At 36.1% G+C, this 16,529-nt stretch overlaps 1 protein-coding gene and 1 long non-coding RNA gene across 4 annotated transcripts; one reads left to right on the top strand and one right to left on the bottom strand.

The window, feature by feature from the left end:
• The first annotated feature begins 489 nt into the window (after positions 1–489).
• Positions 490–14,679, top strand: LOC143304748 (uncharacterized). Of its 2 annotated transcripts, none has more exons than XR_013061392.1 (4): positions 490–686; positions 12,393–12,637; positions 13,794–13,906; positions 14,279–14,679. It is a non-coding gene; the product is annotated as an uncharacterized LOC143304748 (long non-coding RNA). The 2 variants fall into 2 exon arrangements; XR_013061391.1 differs by lacking the exon at positions 490–686 and adding an exon at positions 12,140–12,192.
• Positions 11,938–15,622, bottom strand: LOC143304742 (uncharacterized). 2 transcript variants are annotated; one of them, XM_076627265.1, is made up of 2 exons: positions 15,395–15,622; positions 11,938–13,936 (listed from the first exon to the last, which is right to left on the bottom strand). In XM_076627265.1, the coding sequence occupies exons 1-2, from the start codon at positions 15,415–15,417 to the stop codon at positions 11,938–11,940; spliced, it is 2,022 nt and encodes a 673-aa protein (XP_076483380.1). In that variant the 5' UTR covers positions 15,418–15,622. The 2 variants fall into 2 exon arrangements, with proteins under 2 accessions (XP_076483380.1, XP_076483379.1); XM_076627264.1 differs by lacking the exon at positions 15,395–15,622 and adding an exon at positions 14,406–14,522.
• Positions 15,623–16,529: the final 907 nt, after the last annotated feature.

Raw genomic sequence — 16,529 nt, 5'->3', positions numbered from 1 at the left:
CTGGTATACGTGATCATAGGCGCGAACGGTGGCGTGATCCGAGCGTAGTGGGGGTCGTATCTCAGAGAAGACAAAGGACAAAATGGAAGGGCAGTCAGTGGCAAATGAGAATTCAAACGGGATGCATCGAAAGGTTCAGACGAATAAAATCAAAGTCGCTTAGTCTAACGAATACATCGAGAAATATCATAAAATCGGGTCAAATTACTGTAACAAACTAATTGTATCATCGTTAAATCATTTGTGACGTATTCATTATAACTTTAAATATCGTTAAATATGCACGTTTATATTAACCGTGTTAATTCAAAGTTAAAATCATTTGAACTATCTCTGTTATTCTAAACGAAACAGGGGAACGACTAATTCGCGGCGTCGATTATCATAATCGTAGCAAAAATTTACGTCTCCCGCTCACACGTTTCCCTCGCGATCGCGTCTCTACGCGAACGGTCGTTCTCGATTTGGTCCTTCGAGCCGGATCACGAGCATTGGACGATCAAGTGAACAGAGATACAGCAGTAAATCATACAGTGCCACATGATCACATCATCATCAGCATCGCAGCAACCGTTAGCGGCGAACCTCGCGCCAACAACTAGAGGGTCAACTTCCGCAAGGAAATGTCTTGCGCGTCAAATCTGACACACACGGTGACGAGCAACGTTTCAATTCGCGACAACAAGGTATGCTCGTTCATTGTATTGTCTTTACAATCCGCTATAACATTGAACACTGTTTATTTTTTATCAGCTTCATTCTAGAATATAAGGATACACAGCTATGAGATATGTCAAGTCATTCAACAAACCACTAGCTTTAATTTTGGATATTTTATTCTGGTAGAAATTTACAAAATTCCAATGAAGATATTAGAAATCCATCTTCAGGAATTTATGTCGCAAAAGTATTGATGATAAATTCTGTAGTAGGATTAAGATCCTGCATGGTTCCAAACCTGTTGCTAAAATCCATGTTGATGTAATCCTGATTTCCCAAAATTTTCATCTTTATTTTTACACTGCGATTTAAGGCAAGAAAAATGATTGAAAGTTTCTTTTGTTCTTGTTTCAAATCATTTTTCCTTCTTAAAAAGGATTTTAAGAAAGATAAAAAATATATTTTTCTCAAAGTATGATAGCGTTTGTGATAGATCATGTATGATCTTGTCCTTTCTTTGCAATGCTATATCTAATGTCCTTGAATGTTCCATATCTTTTCATTTACTTATACTCTCATCTTATTCTTCTGGTCTGAAGGTATAACTGTTACAGCTTTTAATGGTGTTTTGTTTTTATCTCTTGAATATATTCCGCTTCATTTATCACTTTTAATTTATCGTCATCCCTTCGAGTTCATCTATCTTATCTTGTAGTTTCAAGTTTTCTTCTTTTTTCTATCCATTTTATTTCCTTATCTCCTGTTATTTTTCTCTAGCTTAACATCTTGTATTAGGTGTAACTAAATATATTATTTGCCTTTCTTATCTCCTTTAATTTGTCTTTCATATTTCTCATTTCTTCTCAACGCGAGAATTGATTGTAATTTCGACAAATAAATAAAAAAAAAAAAAAAAATTTCTCATTTCCCTAAACATATCTATCTTTTTCAGGATTTCAAATTTCATGCCTTTATTCCCTGTGTTCACAACTATATTTCCTTTGTTTATACTTGTTGTTATCTATTCTTTGTCTTTTGTTGCCATTTTGCTGTTTATGATGTGTTTTTCTAATTTTCCTCTTGTGTTTCTTTCCTCTGCCATTTTAGTTGTAACTGTCTACTTTCTTGAGCTTTCTTTGTTCCGTTGTAGTTTCCTATTATCTGTTTTATCTTTTTCTGTTTTTTTATTTATTTCACTGTTAGAATTTCTTGTTTCTTACAACATTTTATCGTATTGTCTTGTTCTTCTTTTATTACACTCTACATGTGGGATTCAGCCAACTGTGGATATTGACAACTGTATGTGGAAAGTAATGAAATAATTCTGGAAATCAATGTTTCTGAAATTTTCTTTCACATATTACTCTTTATGCCACATTTAAGTATAACTGTGAAATAAATTTTTATCTTTTCTTGTAAGTGTACTTTTACACATCGTTCCTGGTGATAGTAGTATAACAATATTTTATTGCACACACAAAAACTGGACTTATGCTGCAATAAAATGAAATTATAACACTAACTTTTGTTACAATGATTATAAAAAATTAAATAAACTGCGGAGGCCTATGCAGTAAATATGCAAAGTATATGCGATGTTATACCCGTTGAGTCCAACAAGAACTTCGGGATATTTTGTGGTGGTGTAATATGGTCCAGTGGCAGATAGCGCGGAGACAATGTATCTATGTGCTGAATCAAAAGTAAAACTTTTTTATTTCTAACTTTTCCAAAATTAAACTTTTACTAATATATTTGTGATGTTAGATTTACTTATTGATATGTATTTAATTATCATTTACTCGGTAAGCAAATATGCTCCAAATTATATCGTGCTTGGTCTTATCTGAATGAGAAAAGTGTGACAAATATGTTGGTAAATGATTTCATTTACTACAATGAATCAAAAATAAAAAGAATTTGATTTATGAGTTGAGGGTCTCAGCTTGTGGGAAGTTTTTAATGTTTGCGTAATGTACGCCTAGTATAGGTGCTCGCATAAACGTTGCACTTCATACTACCATTTATTGACTTACAATGTAACCATTCCTTAGACTATGAACTTACAAACTAGTATAGGCAGGCCCGATATTGTATTATGGATCGCTGACATTTTAGGAGGGGGAAGAAAGAGAATAAACGTATGAGATATATAATTACGTATATATGATTACACAATTGCAGGGAACATTTTCTTAATTTAACTGTGTTTGTATAACGTCAATTCACATCAGAGACCAGGCCACACACCGCGGGCAGGATGGCGCCCAGATGTCTGCACATCCTTGGCGCGTGCCCTCAGTAGTCCTAAGTACCCACCAGGGGTCTTGGAATTTTCATAGTTAAGGTCCTTCAGGCCAAGCGAGTATCTCTTGTCTTAGATTTCCTTTTACGTTTATTGTTTACTACGGGTAAACAGGGAAAGTAGGTTTTCCTCGCGTCTGCTATGTTGCGTTAGCAACTTTCTCACGAGGGCGGCTAAAACCCTTCCTGGTCCACCAACCGTCTTATTATCCAATCGGAGAAAGATGTCTACTACCCTCACTTCCTTAACCAAAATTATCATCAACAAGTCCGATAGTCCCGTGTCCTTAGACACACCCATCCCTAGCTTTCCCCAGACACAGTATCGTCAGTAAAACTTCACTTATTCCGTATCCTTAGAATAGTCAACATATCTTTACCGGTCTCTATCCTTATAACAGTCGCGTACTTAACGTATCAGTGTAACTAGGTTTTACATAAGGTGGTTGGAGTGAATTGTGATTTGTGTGTGTTAATTCAGTGTGTATTTCATTGTGATTGCTGAATTCATAATAAAGATTAATGAAAACAAAATTAATAGTTGTGTTACGACTCAGCTATTTTATTTTATCGTCTAACCCTCAAGTTTACGTGACATTTGCATTGTTCTTTTGTGATCTTTGCTTACAATCTTTGGTTCATTTACTAACTAAACATACGGTTTTCTTATTGCTATAATTTAATTTTCTACGGTGGTTATTTATCTTTATTGTCTTATTTATTTTTATCTTTATTGTCTTTGAGTGTCTTACTTAAATCTACGGTTGACAATTTATACATAAGTCTTATATTGCTATCCTTATGGTCTATGTCGCTATCGTACAGTATTTTTTATTATTACGTTTCTGCTGTAGTGATAGAATAATGCTAAGTTATTATTGTTTTGGATTAATTTCACGCTATCTAAACAGGTGAAGGATTCCGGGGGGAAATAACCTGTTTTTTGAACGTGTTTATGGTATAACGGGTTTGACTATAGATTGTGGGCGACGATGAAGTTTGTGATTATTTTGTGTATCTTTGACCAGTGGTCTGACTAATTTAAGAATGAAGAATCGATATGGATTAATTTGGGCTCTTCGTATAGCTTGTGATTTGCTATATTTGCTAAATTTCAATTCTGGCAATCTATATATTCCTAAACATGCTGTGATGTATTTTCTTTCAATGATTCTTAATTTTTCCGTGGCGTTGACACTTACATTGAAACAGATTTAACGACCATACATTAGAATGGTTGGTCTAATTAGTGTTTTGTAGCAGTGAAGTTTTATTGATCTGTGCGAATCTTTCGAGTAAGGTAGTCTTATGAGGTATAAGAAGAATTTATCTGCTTTCTATAACTGTGTCTTTATGTTGTCGTTGTGATTTAACCCGAAGTTTAGATGGACTCCGAAGCATCTAACTTTGTTTGCATCGGAAAATTTTCCGTTGATATTTTCTGTTGTATGGAAGAATATTTTCGAATTTATTCTCACGCCGTACTTTGCTTTTGAAGTTTTTGAAATATATGGACTGAACGAGATTGTTTCACATTTATGGGTGTAGATTCTTAGCTTCCGTGTTGGAAAGCGTAATTTTCTACTTTCTTGACTAGGTCTTGCAGCTGGATTTTTATTTGTCACGGTTTATTGTTTCTTGTTTTATTGTTTATTAACATATCATTTACGAATGCTATTGCTGATTTATTATTTTGATTGCCGTTCTTGTTCATGCCATACATTTATAATAGGACACTAAACATGGATATTGAACAGGATAGGCCGGTTTACCGTGTCTTACTGTAGATCTCGATGCGTTTGGTCCTTTTGCTTGATCCCTCTGAGAGGTAGAAGTATCTATCATTTTCTTTTTAATTTTTCCTTTATTAAACGTTCTTATTTGTTTCTACAAATACTTACATTTTTGTATCATTTGCTAATTACTATAGCATGGGGATTTCTGTGCTATTACCCATAATAAAAAAAAACAAAATAAAATAAGGAAGGTTTTTAACGTTTTAATTAGAATGTATGGGTGTGTGATTTGTTAATAATTGAGGATGAGTAAGGATAACTATTATCATTATTATTACCATTATCATTATCATCATCATCATCATCATCATTATTATTATTATTATTATTATTATTATTATTATCATCATTATCATTATCATTATCATTATCATCATTATTATTATTATTATTATTTTCTGTGTCCCTTGGTTCTCCTGTTATTTCTCATTCTTCTATTACGTGTCTGAGGTCTTCTTCTTTCTTTTTACATAGGTTGCATCTTTTTTCTCCCTCTTCTTTCCAGTATTCCCTTGATTTAGTCTCGTTTCCACATCTGAATCTTGCTAATATTTTTCTGTCCTTCCACTTCATCCTCCCTTCTAAGTATTTTGCTAACTCTACTTTGGCGATTTTTCTATAATGTTTGTCATATTTTGATTCCCTTATCCTTTCCCCCCTCTCTTCTGCTTCTCTCTTTCTCCTTTCTTCTATAATTTGGTCTGGTGTCATCTTTTCTTGCTCTTCTCTTACTTCCATCTGTGTCCCTCCATTTCTCATCCTTTCTAGTCCCTTCTTTCTCTTTCTTGCTCTTTTCCGTTATTGGCCATTTCCCCAGTTTCTCTCTCTTTCCTTTATGCACTTCTTTACTGCTTCCTTTTTTGACTCCATGGTTTTCCCTTCATACCTTGCTGCTCTTCCTAATACTTTTTCTTTGATTTCTGTTAGCTTACATTCTTCCATCGATATATAATTCGGTGTTGTCATATCTAAACCTAAGCTCCATTTCACATATCTTCTTTGTATTCTATCCAGCCTTTCTTCCATGTTCCAGCCTCATACCTATGCTGTAAACAGCGCCACGTTCTCTACCAGCGTTCCAAACATCTTCATTCTCCTCTTGTTGTCCTGTTTGGAAACTTTTTCTTCCACGCTCCATGTTTTCTTCATTGCTATTCTTGCTCTCTTTTTCCTGTCTTCTATGTGTTTCTCATCACTACCGTTTTTTCAGTAGTATGTACCCTAGGTATCTTATCTCGTCCACTTCTTCTAATTCTCGTTCTCCCCATTTCCATTTTCTTTGTCTCCTCTTGTTCTTTCGTTTTTTTCGAAAACTACACTCTTGGCCTTTTTCGTGCTCAGTTCCAATTCGGTTTCCTTTAAAAATATTTCGAATCTCTTTAGCATTTCCTTTAGCTTCTCCTCTCTATCAGCTATCAGCACAATATCGTCTGCATATGTCAATGACCATACCTTTCTTTCTCCTACCACTATGCCCCCCCCGACTTGTCCTTTCCTTAATCCTTCTTCCAGCCCCGCCACGTAGATGTTAAATAACGTAGGGCTCAACGGGCATCCTTGTCTGACTCCCCTCACTGTCCAAAATTCTTTTGTGTTGTTATTCTTGATTCTTACCACATTCTTTGTTTCTGCGTATATCTCTTTAATCCTTCTGGTCAAGTTTTCGTTAATCCCCATTTTTCTCATTTTCTCCTCCAATTTCTTTCTGTTTAGCCTGTCGAACGCCGCTTTTAAGTCCGCAAAGCAGGCATGTAGTTTTTCTTTTCCTCTACTCAACTGTTTGTTTATGATATGGTTTATCACAAATACCGCGACTTTCTTTTCTGAATCCGAATTGGCTCTCTTTCAGTTTGTTTTCAATCTCTGCCTTCAGTCGTTCGTGCAGTATCCCTGCACAGATCTTGTATGCTGTATCCATTAATGTTACTTTTCTGTAACCCTTCCCTGCTCTCTTGTCCCTCTTTTTATATATCGGACATATTTGCTCCTTTTTTCCAATCTTCTGCTATCCCCACCCCATTCCATATTTTCCTTAACAGAGCCCATAACGCTTCACCCACTTCCTTCGGTGCATACTTCCATACTTCATTTTCTAACCCGCCTTCCCCCATTGCTTTCTTCTCCTTCAAGTTTCTTAGTTTCTATATCACCTCTTCCTTCTCTATATATTATCTTCTCTCTCCTCCATTATTTTCTCTTCTGCTCGATGCTCCTCTTTTTTTTCCTGCCCTCTTTGTGCTCTGTTCCTTCTAAAATTTCCATAAAATGATTTTTCCACTCTTCCTCGCCTATTTCATAAAATCTTCATCTATATTCTCTCTTCTTCTTCTGTATTTATTTATGTATTTCCACGCTTCTTGTTCTGTTTTGATCTTCTTGATTTTCACCATTTCTTCTTCTTCGTATCTTTCCTGTCTTTGTTTGCACCTCTATTTGAATGCCTTTTTTCCTCCATAAGAGCTTCTCTACTGTATTTTCCTTTCATAAACTTTGTCACCTTCCTTCTCATCTCTCTTTTACTCTCTTTTCCTCTCTTTCTATTCCTTATCTTTACTTTCTTCTTTTGCATTGCTTCGTTTATCTTCTTGTTGATTTCTGTCCACATTTCCGCTACTGTTCTTCCGTTGCAGGTCCAGTCTTTACATTCGTCCAAGTATTTTTCCACACTTTTGTTTGTCCATTCCCTCTTCTCCTTCTCTTCTTCTTCCTTTTCCTCATTTTCTTTGTAATTCCGTCCCCCCCCCTATTTCTATTTCTAACGGCATGTGGCCTGACTCTGTTCTTTTTCCTATTTTCATGTAAATTATTTCTTCTGTCGCCTCCTGATTGCCAATCACATAGTCTATTACTGAGTTTCCTCTCTCGCCAATATAGGTCCGCTCCTCTCCTTCTTTATCGCTGCCATTGATTATCTTTAGCAGTGTTCTTCCTTCCATGTTTATTGTCTTGTCTTTTGATCGTCTGTTTTTTTCTTTCCCTACGTCCTCGTTTATCGACCCTCCCTCTTCTCCCGTTCTTGCGTTCCAGTCTCCGCCGATGATCATCACCACTTCCTCTTCTCTTCCGTCTACTCTTTCCTCTATTTTTTTCCATGTCCCTTATGTATCTTGATTATAATCCATCATTATCCTATACGTCTTGTAATTGTATATTATTTTTCTTCCAACTATATTATCACTAATTCCTTTATATCCTATTTCTCTTAGGTTTTTATTTATACCCGTTGTTATTCTTCCCTTTGCTCTTCCTTTTTTCCTTACTGTCATTGCTGCCCTGCATTTCCAGTCGAATTCTTTGGGTAGTCTATATTTTAACTTTTCTCTTTTGTCCTTACTTATTAGCCCTGCTATATTTCAGAAGCACGTTTTCATCCCCATAGTAGTCCCCCCTCCTGTTCCTCTTTTTTCATTTTCCTTCCCCTCTCTTTCTTTCTTCCTCCAGCCTCTCTTCGTTTTGGTTCCACCTGTACCATTTGTTTTCTATTGTTAGTTTCTTGTATCCTGTCCTTACATATTCGCCTTGTTCCATTCTTTCTCTGGCTATCCTTCTTATGTGTTGCTTCCCATCCGTTTCTTTTTTTGTCAGATCATCGTCCATGTATACACCCTTTTCCCATTTGCTTTTCTCCTTCATTATCCTTATTTTTTCCTCCATTGATTTCATCGTTGCCACTATTATTGTGTTCTTGCCCCCCCCCCCACCCCACCTTTATCATATGTGCTTTTTCTACTTCTGCCCCTATCCTCATTTTTTCGTTTATGAACTCCTTTACTGTCTCTTCATTGCTTCCTTCGTTCCAGTCCACTCCCTTGATTACTATGTTTCTTCTTCTTTCCTCTCTCTCTCTGTCCTGTCCTGATCCTCTCCAATTCTTCTGATTCTACCCAATAATTCTTTCTTTTCCCATTCCCACTCTCCTTTCTCTCTGTCTGTCTCTCTTTCCCTTCTTTCCCTTTCCTCTTTCATTTCTCTCTTCAGCTCCTCCACTTGCTTTTCCAATATATATGTCGGATTACGATTCGAATTTTGGGCGCGCGACGACTCTTCATGTGGACTAGCCATCGTTTCACAAAGCCGAGATTTTATTTACACGTATATACAGGTCTATCACTAAGCTTAACAAATAATAAGTGCAACTAATAATAAGTCTAACAAACACTAAGCCTAATGAATAATACGATCTACGAATAATTAAATTAAATAATACTATTAGCAATGTTTGAGTTCAAACGAATCCACGGTCACCGGGATAACTCCTTACTAAGCGAAACTAACTTAGACGCAAATGCGATCGTCGAAAATGCTCGATGAATCACTCTCCAAGGCAATCGCAAGAATGCCAGCCTCGTGGAGATTTTTCTCCCTGTACGATTGCATTTTGTTTTCTATACCCGTTTGGAAGCATCGAGAAGGTTCCAAACGCCGTTGCTAGGCAGTTTCTGCCTGGAGTTTTGATTACTAATACAATGTATGTCCCATTGCATCGGCACCTCCGAGGCAACATCACACGTGGCTAGGCCCGCTCTCGAGGCCGCATGCCGCCACAACCACATTTCTCGGAAAACACATACAACCACTCCAGACCTCCGTTAGATAAAACATCCATCCCGTGACCGTGGCTACGTCCAGCGACCGATTGTCACCTCGAACCCAATCTCGCTTATTACAAATCTTAAGCAATTACAACTATAATAAAATCTAGGCTAAGGTACTAGAGGATGTTCCCAAAATTTCCAAGGAAAGGCTTCGGCTTTCCTTTCATCTCCGACATATATATATATATATTTTTTATACATTTGTAGTTGCGCACAAAATTTATTAAAGAAAAGTGTTAACAATGTGTTTTCATGATTTGTTTCTCGGGCCTGACTTCCATTAATCCCTAATATTCCTGTCGCCATGACGCGTATAAATCCAACATGGCTGCTCATAAATGTCATCAGTAAAGTTTTAGTGGCGGGTCTTTAGTTTTGTTTGATATCGAAGTAAATTTTCGTCTGTCGCTCGTTTTTCCTTATTCTACCGCAATCAGAACATTTATTTATTAACATTATTTTAAAGTGACAGTAGTATATCTCGTGTGAATATACGTATATATATATGTTTATGTTGTGTGTTACTTCAGTATAGCTAATGTTTTGTAATTCTTTGATCGCGTTATTTATTGTTTCGAGTAGTTTATTTTATAGAGCATTCGATAATACAAAACATATGCACTCACACGTACATATATATATATGTATATACGTATTTATATGCCTATTTCTCTTGCCCGTATAGTGTTCATACGAAATGAAATGTTAATTATTTGTTTTATATTAATTTCTTTTAAAACGCACACGTATATATGTATATATTTCTGGCAAAGTGATTTTCATTCAGATTCTTTAGTGATATAGTGTTGTGTATTTGAGGTTATGTGTCAATCATTTGATTTCATATATACATATATATCTTGTATTGTGACAACATAGTATTGAAGGTTTTGTTTCTAGATTATTGTGCGTTTAATGTGTGTTTACATAATTGTGTTTGATGATAGAATTTCTCTATGCAATTCCTCGAATCGTTGCGGTGTTAATTATTTTGAGCGTTTGGGCTATCGACAGGTTGTCGCTTAGTCCCAAGTGTTGCGTTGTGTGTTCTATTTCTTTTGTAGATTATTAATAGTAGTTTTAGTTTAGAAAAATAGATTATTTATATGTTTATATAGAGACATGCATGTTTCATAATCAAATTCTTATTTTATAATGTTTTACCGGTATGTAGGCTAGTTTTAAGTATGTATCTTAGATTGTAGAATGCACATAGATTAGTAGTAGTTTAGAAAAATAGATTATTTATATGTTTATATAGAGACATGCATGTTTCATAATCAAATTCTTATTTTATAATGTTTTACCGGAATGTAGGCTAGTTTCAAGTATGTATCTGTTTAACAGAATGCGCACACATATATATATGTTTCTGACAATGTAACTTTTATTTCTTTAATAATACAATATTGTATGTTTTATGTATTCGTTTGATTATTAAGTCTTAACTTCGTATATACTTATATTTCATAAATTGTGTTACGTCGCGTAACACTCTACCTAGCCGAGGCCACACACCGCGGGCAATGTGGCAACCAGATGTCTTCGGATACTCGCAGCGTATCCTCCATAGTTTCAAGGACCTTCCATAAATCTCATAGATTTCCTAGGAAAGGTCCTTCAAACAAAACAAACATCTGGTTCGGAAGAATTTCCAAAGACTATTGTCTACCACGGCTTAACTAAGGAAAGTTGGTTTTTCGCACGTACGCTGCAACTGTCCTCCCACTAACCACTTTCTCTCGAGGGCGGTTAAGAACCTTCGTTTAACCAATTAGAAACGAAGCCTATTCCCTCACTCTCCTAAATAACATCGGCACCAACAAATCCGATGTTCCCGTGCGCTAGACACACCCATCCTTAGCTTTCCTCCGACACATCATCGTCTCCCAGTACAGTACTGATTTTACATCCTTCGAACGGTCAACATCCTTCCACCGGGTATACACACCCGCAGATCAGTCACTCGCTCATCTCGTACATACGCATCAGCGTAACTGTCTTCGTTATAAGTTGTTGGAATAAACGGTGAAATATAACTTACTACTGTGTCATATTCATTTAACCACCTCTGTTATCTTAATCGAAACAGGGGAACGACTACTTCGCGGCGTCGATTCACCGAATCGTAGCGAGAATTTACGCCTCTCGCTGACGCGTTTTCCTCGCGACCGCGTCTCTCCGCGAACGGTCGTAACAAATCGATAATATTGTATTTGTTGCATAGTATTATAAGCATTAACTCTAGTATTTACTAGTTCATTACATGTCTAGCATATATGTTTATATTTATATGTAACTCTCCAAGTTGATTGATTAAAATATATTTATATATACATGTATATCTGGTGTTTCAATTATTTCCCCTTTTGTAGTTATTCTTATTTCCCGGTTTATTTGTTTGGTTCGTAACTCGTTCAATCCGTTAGCTGGTTTCATTTATTATTTTTTTTTATACTGATTGGATTTATTAGTTGCCCTCGCCTTGTTAATCCTTCCTTTAGTTTCGTAGCGCCGTGTGTTCGTTTGTGCATTCAAATCTTTATTCGCGCGTTTTGCATGGGATAGTTTTCTTGTTCTCGTTACGGCGCGTGCGGAGCGCGGGACGTGACACCCCCGCCCTTGGAGTTCAAATTTCCAAAGGGAATTTGACTGATGGTGTCTCTGAGTTCGCTCAAGGCGGATGTAGATGGCGGTGGTTGTTGAGTGACTACCGGTGTTATCGATATCCCTTGAGGTTGTGCTGTTTGATCATCGATATTTCGTTTTCTTTTGAGGTATAGTAGCAGGTGGGTAACTGAGCCGCATATTGCTCCTAATAGGGCGATTCCACATCCGTAAGTTTCACGTAACTGGTATCCATGTATGGCTATATCTATTATCGTCTTGATTAGTTTAAATATTACAAGTATTCCAAATATTGCTGCACTGACGGTTCCAAATTCCATGAAACCAATCCATAAGCTTGATATGGTATTTTTTGCTATTGTCGTTAATGTGTTTTCGTCCATCATTCCCAGAATGTTTACTGTTCCAGGGACGATTGTTTTTCCTGTTGCTCCTCTGGCCAATGTGTTCAAAAGTGCAGATTTTTCTGCCGGGAACATGACGTGGTCCCGAAGTGCATCAAGGTCCTTTTGGGTGTATATTCCGCTCGTGGCCAACGACGATGGTGCTGAATATTGCCACGTTTGACGTACATCCGGGCGGAGTTCCTGTGGTGCAATTGTTTCCATGGGTTTTGGTACGAATTTGTGCCAGAGTCCGTCGATATTGTATAGTGTAGGTAATACCGCGCTACATTCTCTGTGGTTTCCGTGTTGCGTTAGAATGTGTGTTTTTGGCGTTAAAAATGCGGTGCGATTCCCTTGCCAAACGAGTAGCTGCGAGTAACATTCTGTTGTATGTCGTACCTTTACTTGTACCGGAATGCATTTGACTATGTGGACTGCTTCTCCTGCGATCAGGGCCATGTGTCCTGGGGTTTTGGTTATGGTATATGCAAATTCATCGGGCAGTAAGATTGCTAAGCTTAAAGCATTCTCTATTAGTTTCTTCTGCGTGGTACATCTTTGTGTCAATATATCATGGTACAATGTTGTCATTTGTCGTTTAATATGTTTCTCTACGTAAATGAATTTTGAGTTGACGTATGCGAATATGTCCAAGTTTTCGACTGCTGTCTTTCTTTTGGAGATGAACGTATTTCCTCTTGTTGTTTCTAACAGGAACAATTTGGGATGTTCGGTGGATAGTAGGGTATATCCACACAGTGGCTGTTCTCCGGTTTTAGTCAGTGCAAATGTTACTTCCTGCGTTGTTAGTGCGTAAACTGGTTGTGCTGATTCTCTGTTGGTTTTTATTTCTTGGATCCTTGTAGCAATTCCTTCATATAGCACATCGTACTGATCAAATTTGCATGGTGAGGGTGGTTGTGGTTGCCAATAAGTGTATCCGTCTTCAGCGTCTAGACAGTTTCCTTCGCTAAAGGTACATACCGTTCCTGATTTCAGTAGAATTTTGTTCGCCTCGATCCGTACTGGCACGACTGCTGATTTTAAACTTATCCTCACTGTTGCTTGTACGAGGACCTTTTCCCAGCTCCCGTATGGGTCTACATACTGTGTTCCCTGGCAGCTGCCGTCGTCTGTTAGCTTGCCGGCTAGGACAAGCGACCTTGTTTCTGTTGCATTATCCTTTAGGCCAACTATAAGGTTTTGTGGTCCGAGTGAAAACGTGCCGTCTTGGTGCATCCTTGCGCATTGTTGGGCGGTTGTTTCATGGAGGTATTCGGCGAATCCGTTATGCACTGCCGACGTGTGAGAGTGCATGCCACAGTAATATACAATTCGAGTTATTTGCACCTTGCATTGCCTTACATTGGTAAATTCAAATTCTGAGAGTTGAAGTAATTGTATATAAATATCTTGGGTTTCAGTCAATGTAGGCTGTATGCTGCAGTCCCCGATGGAGTTTAGAGAGATAGTGGTAACATTGAGGTGGTTGCCATTGCAGTCATATCCTACCAGGCCGTGTGTTATTTTGATGAGGGTGAGTACGATGACTAGGCAGTTCATCTTCCTATCAACAATTTATTAAATCGTTTCTTACTCTCGGGTTTATTAGAAATAAGAATAACTTTTTATTATTATTATTATTAATATATAAAAAAAAAGATTATATGTTTTTTTTTGTTGTTTTTTTTTTATTATTATTATTTTTTTTTATTACAATTATAGCTTGTCTTTGAATATATATATATATATATATATATATGCGTGCAATGGTAAATATGACGACTTATTTTACGAGTCACTTAGATTATCAATAGATATCGCCTACTTTACAACATGCGTGTATGTATATATTGTTAAACATTAGGTGAAAGTTATATGCATAGTTATAAATGTCATTTGTTTACAGGTGGATAGCAAAAGTATTTGGTTTCGTGAGTGGCGTACAGGTGCTTTACAGTTCTACGGTACGGATTGCTATTCCTTGGACTAAAAAAAAAATTCTTTCGATGTCTGTCAGATTTTTGTAAACGAACATGCATGGAAGGATTTTCTGCAGAGATTCAAAATGCTCTCTGGATTCCTCGTGAAACGTCTGGACAACATCTACATGTTCTTCCATCCGTCGTTCAGAGAATGGTTGATGAATTCGCCATCAGTTCTATACACACATACAAAAATAGTTAATATATATATATTATATATTTTTTTTTCTTTTTTTTTTATATATATATGTTTCATTCGGACCTGTTCCTTGTATGAATACTGTATCTCTGTATATAATATAATATATATAATATGTTATGATTATGTTAGTTGTTATTTATTATATGTATTTTCCTTAACTCTCTCCCCTTTTTTTTGTTGTTGTTTTTTTTTTATTAGTATCTAACATTACTATTATGATGGTGTATTACATTCTATTGGCTATTATTTGTATGCGAGCGCGACGAATTTTTCAACATGGCCGCTCGCGTGTATCTTTGGTATGGCGTTGGTTTAATGTCAACAGTAGCGTGTCGTTGAAATAGTTAATTAATTGTTAATCACTATAATTTTACTTAGTAATGTTTTTGTAATATTGTTTTGTGTTTCATGATATTGTGTGTGTCAATACCGTGTGCTACCTTAATGTGATAGCATGGATTGTATTGTTATCGAATTTCGATAGTCATTGTTTTGATTATACGTGACTTGCATTTATATAAGTCTTGTTTAATTTAGTTAATGTTTTTTGTGTATTGTGTTACCAGATATTTTGTGTAGCGTAACTTTATTCTTTTGCACCGAGTTCAGTCATGTTGTTAATATTTAGTTAGTCTATCTTGATTAATTTCTAACCTATTCCTGTGTTTATTAACCTTTCTTATTTTCCCTATTAATTTATTATTGCATGTACTTGCTATTTGCTATTATTTTGTGTATGATATGAATTGGTTTCTTTATTAGTGATTAAAATCTACTTGTTAGATTAACATTGTCTGTAATTCTTCAGATTCTACTCTTTCGTTGCTGCATCACTTACCTGGATCGTTCCCGCAACATCATCCGATTCTTTGATATGCCTTGGATATTTACTACGGCTGCCTTCTACTACGGCTGCCTTCAATCGTCTTATATCTGTGGTCATAAAGGTGGTGTTTAATTTATTTAATTTAATATATATATATAATGCATTGTATGTGCGACCACTATTGTGCATTACAAATTAACATCACAATACTACGTAGATTAATACATAACCAAATATCCCTTTACTCCGGGTACATTTATTACTAACTCTCAATTAATCTATCTTGATTATTTTCTAACCGCTTTCTATACTTTATCAACTATTTTATTTCTTCTTGTTAGTCTGCGAAATTCATGCATGTACGCTTCCTTGTATGGTGATTAATTGTTCATGAGGTAAGTTGCACTTTCACCGTTTTAGTTATTCGTTGAACTAGCTCGTTTCACATTCAAACAGTAATTGGAGCACTTGTAATAAACTTCTTTTCTTTTCAGGTTTCCGCCATCTGTGTTGTTCGATGAACAGTGCAATGCTTCCACAGTATTGTTATAACATTTAGTACTGTTGTATTTTGCATTAAGGCAATTGAAGTTAATTGGTTCATTTATTTTTCAGCTGGCTGTTGTACATGGTGTTTCGCAAACAGAGATCCATAACCTATTTTGCACGTAAACCTTCTCGTATGATGATTACTTGTTCACAAGGTAACTTTCACTTTCACTCTTTTAATTTTATTGAATCAACACGTTGTATATTCAAACAATAATTGGAGTACACATGATAATTTTCCTTTTTTTTTTCTTTTTTAGGTTTTCGCTATCTGTATTATTCGACGAACAGTGTCACACTTCCTTTTGATTTATCCACAATATAGTTATAACACTTAGTAACCTCGTATTTTGCACTGAGACAATTGAGACTAATTTATTCACTTATTTTAGGTAGCTGTCATACATTATGTTCCACAAACAACGATCCATAACCTATACTTGCACGTACACTTTCTTGTATGTTGATCACTTGTTCACAAGGTAACTTTCACTTTCACTAGTTAATTGTTCATTGAGTTAACACGTTTTATATTTAAGCAATAATTGAAACACATATAATAATTTTCCCTTTTTCCTTTTAGGTGTTCGATATCTGT

The sequence above is a fragment of the Bombus vancouverensis genome, unplaced genomic scaffold (assembly GCF_051014615.1).
Source record: "Bombus vancouverensis nearcticus unplaced genomic scaffold, iyBomVanc1_principal scaffold0053, whole genome shotgun sequence".
NCBI lineage: Eukaryota > Metazoa > Arthropoda > Insecta > Hymenoptera > Apidae > Bombus > Bombus vancouverensis.
Note: the sequence above shows the minus strand (reverse complement) of the source record. Positions and strands in the feature narration are given on the sequence as shown.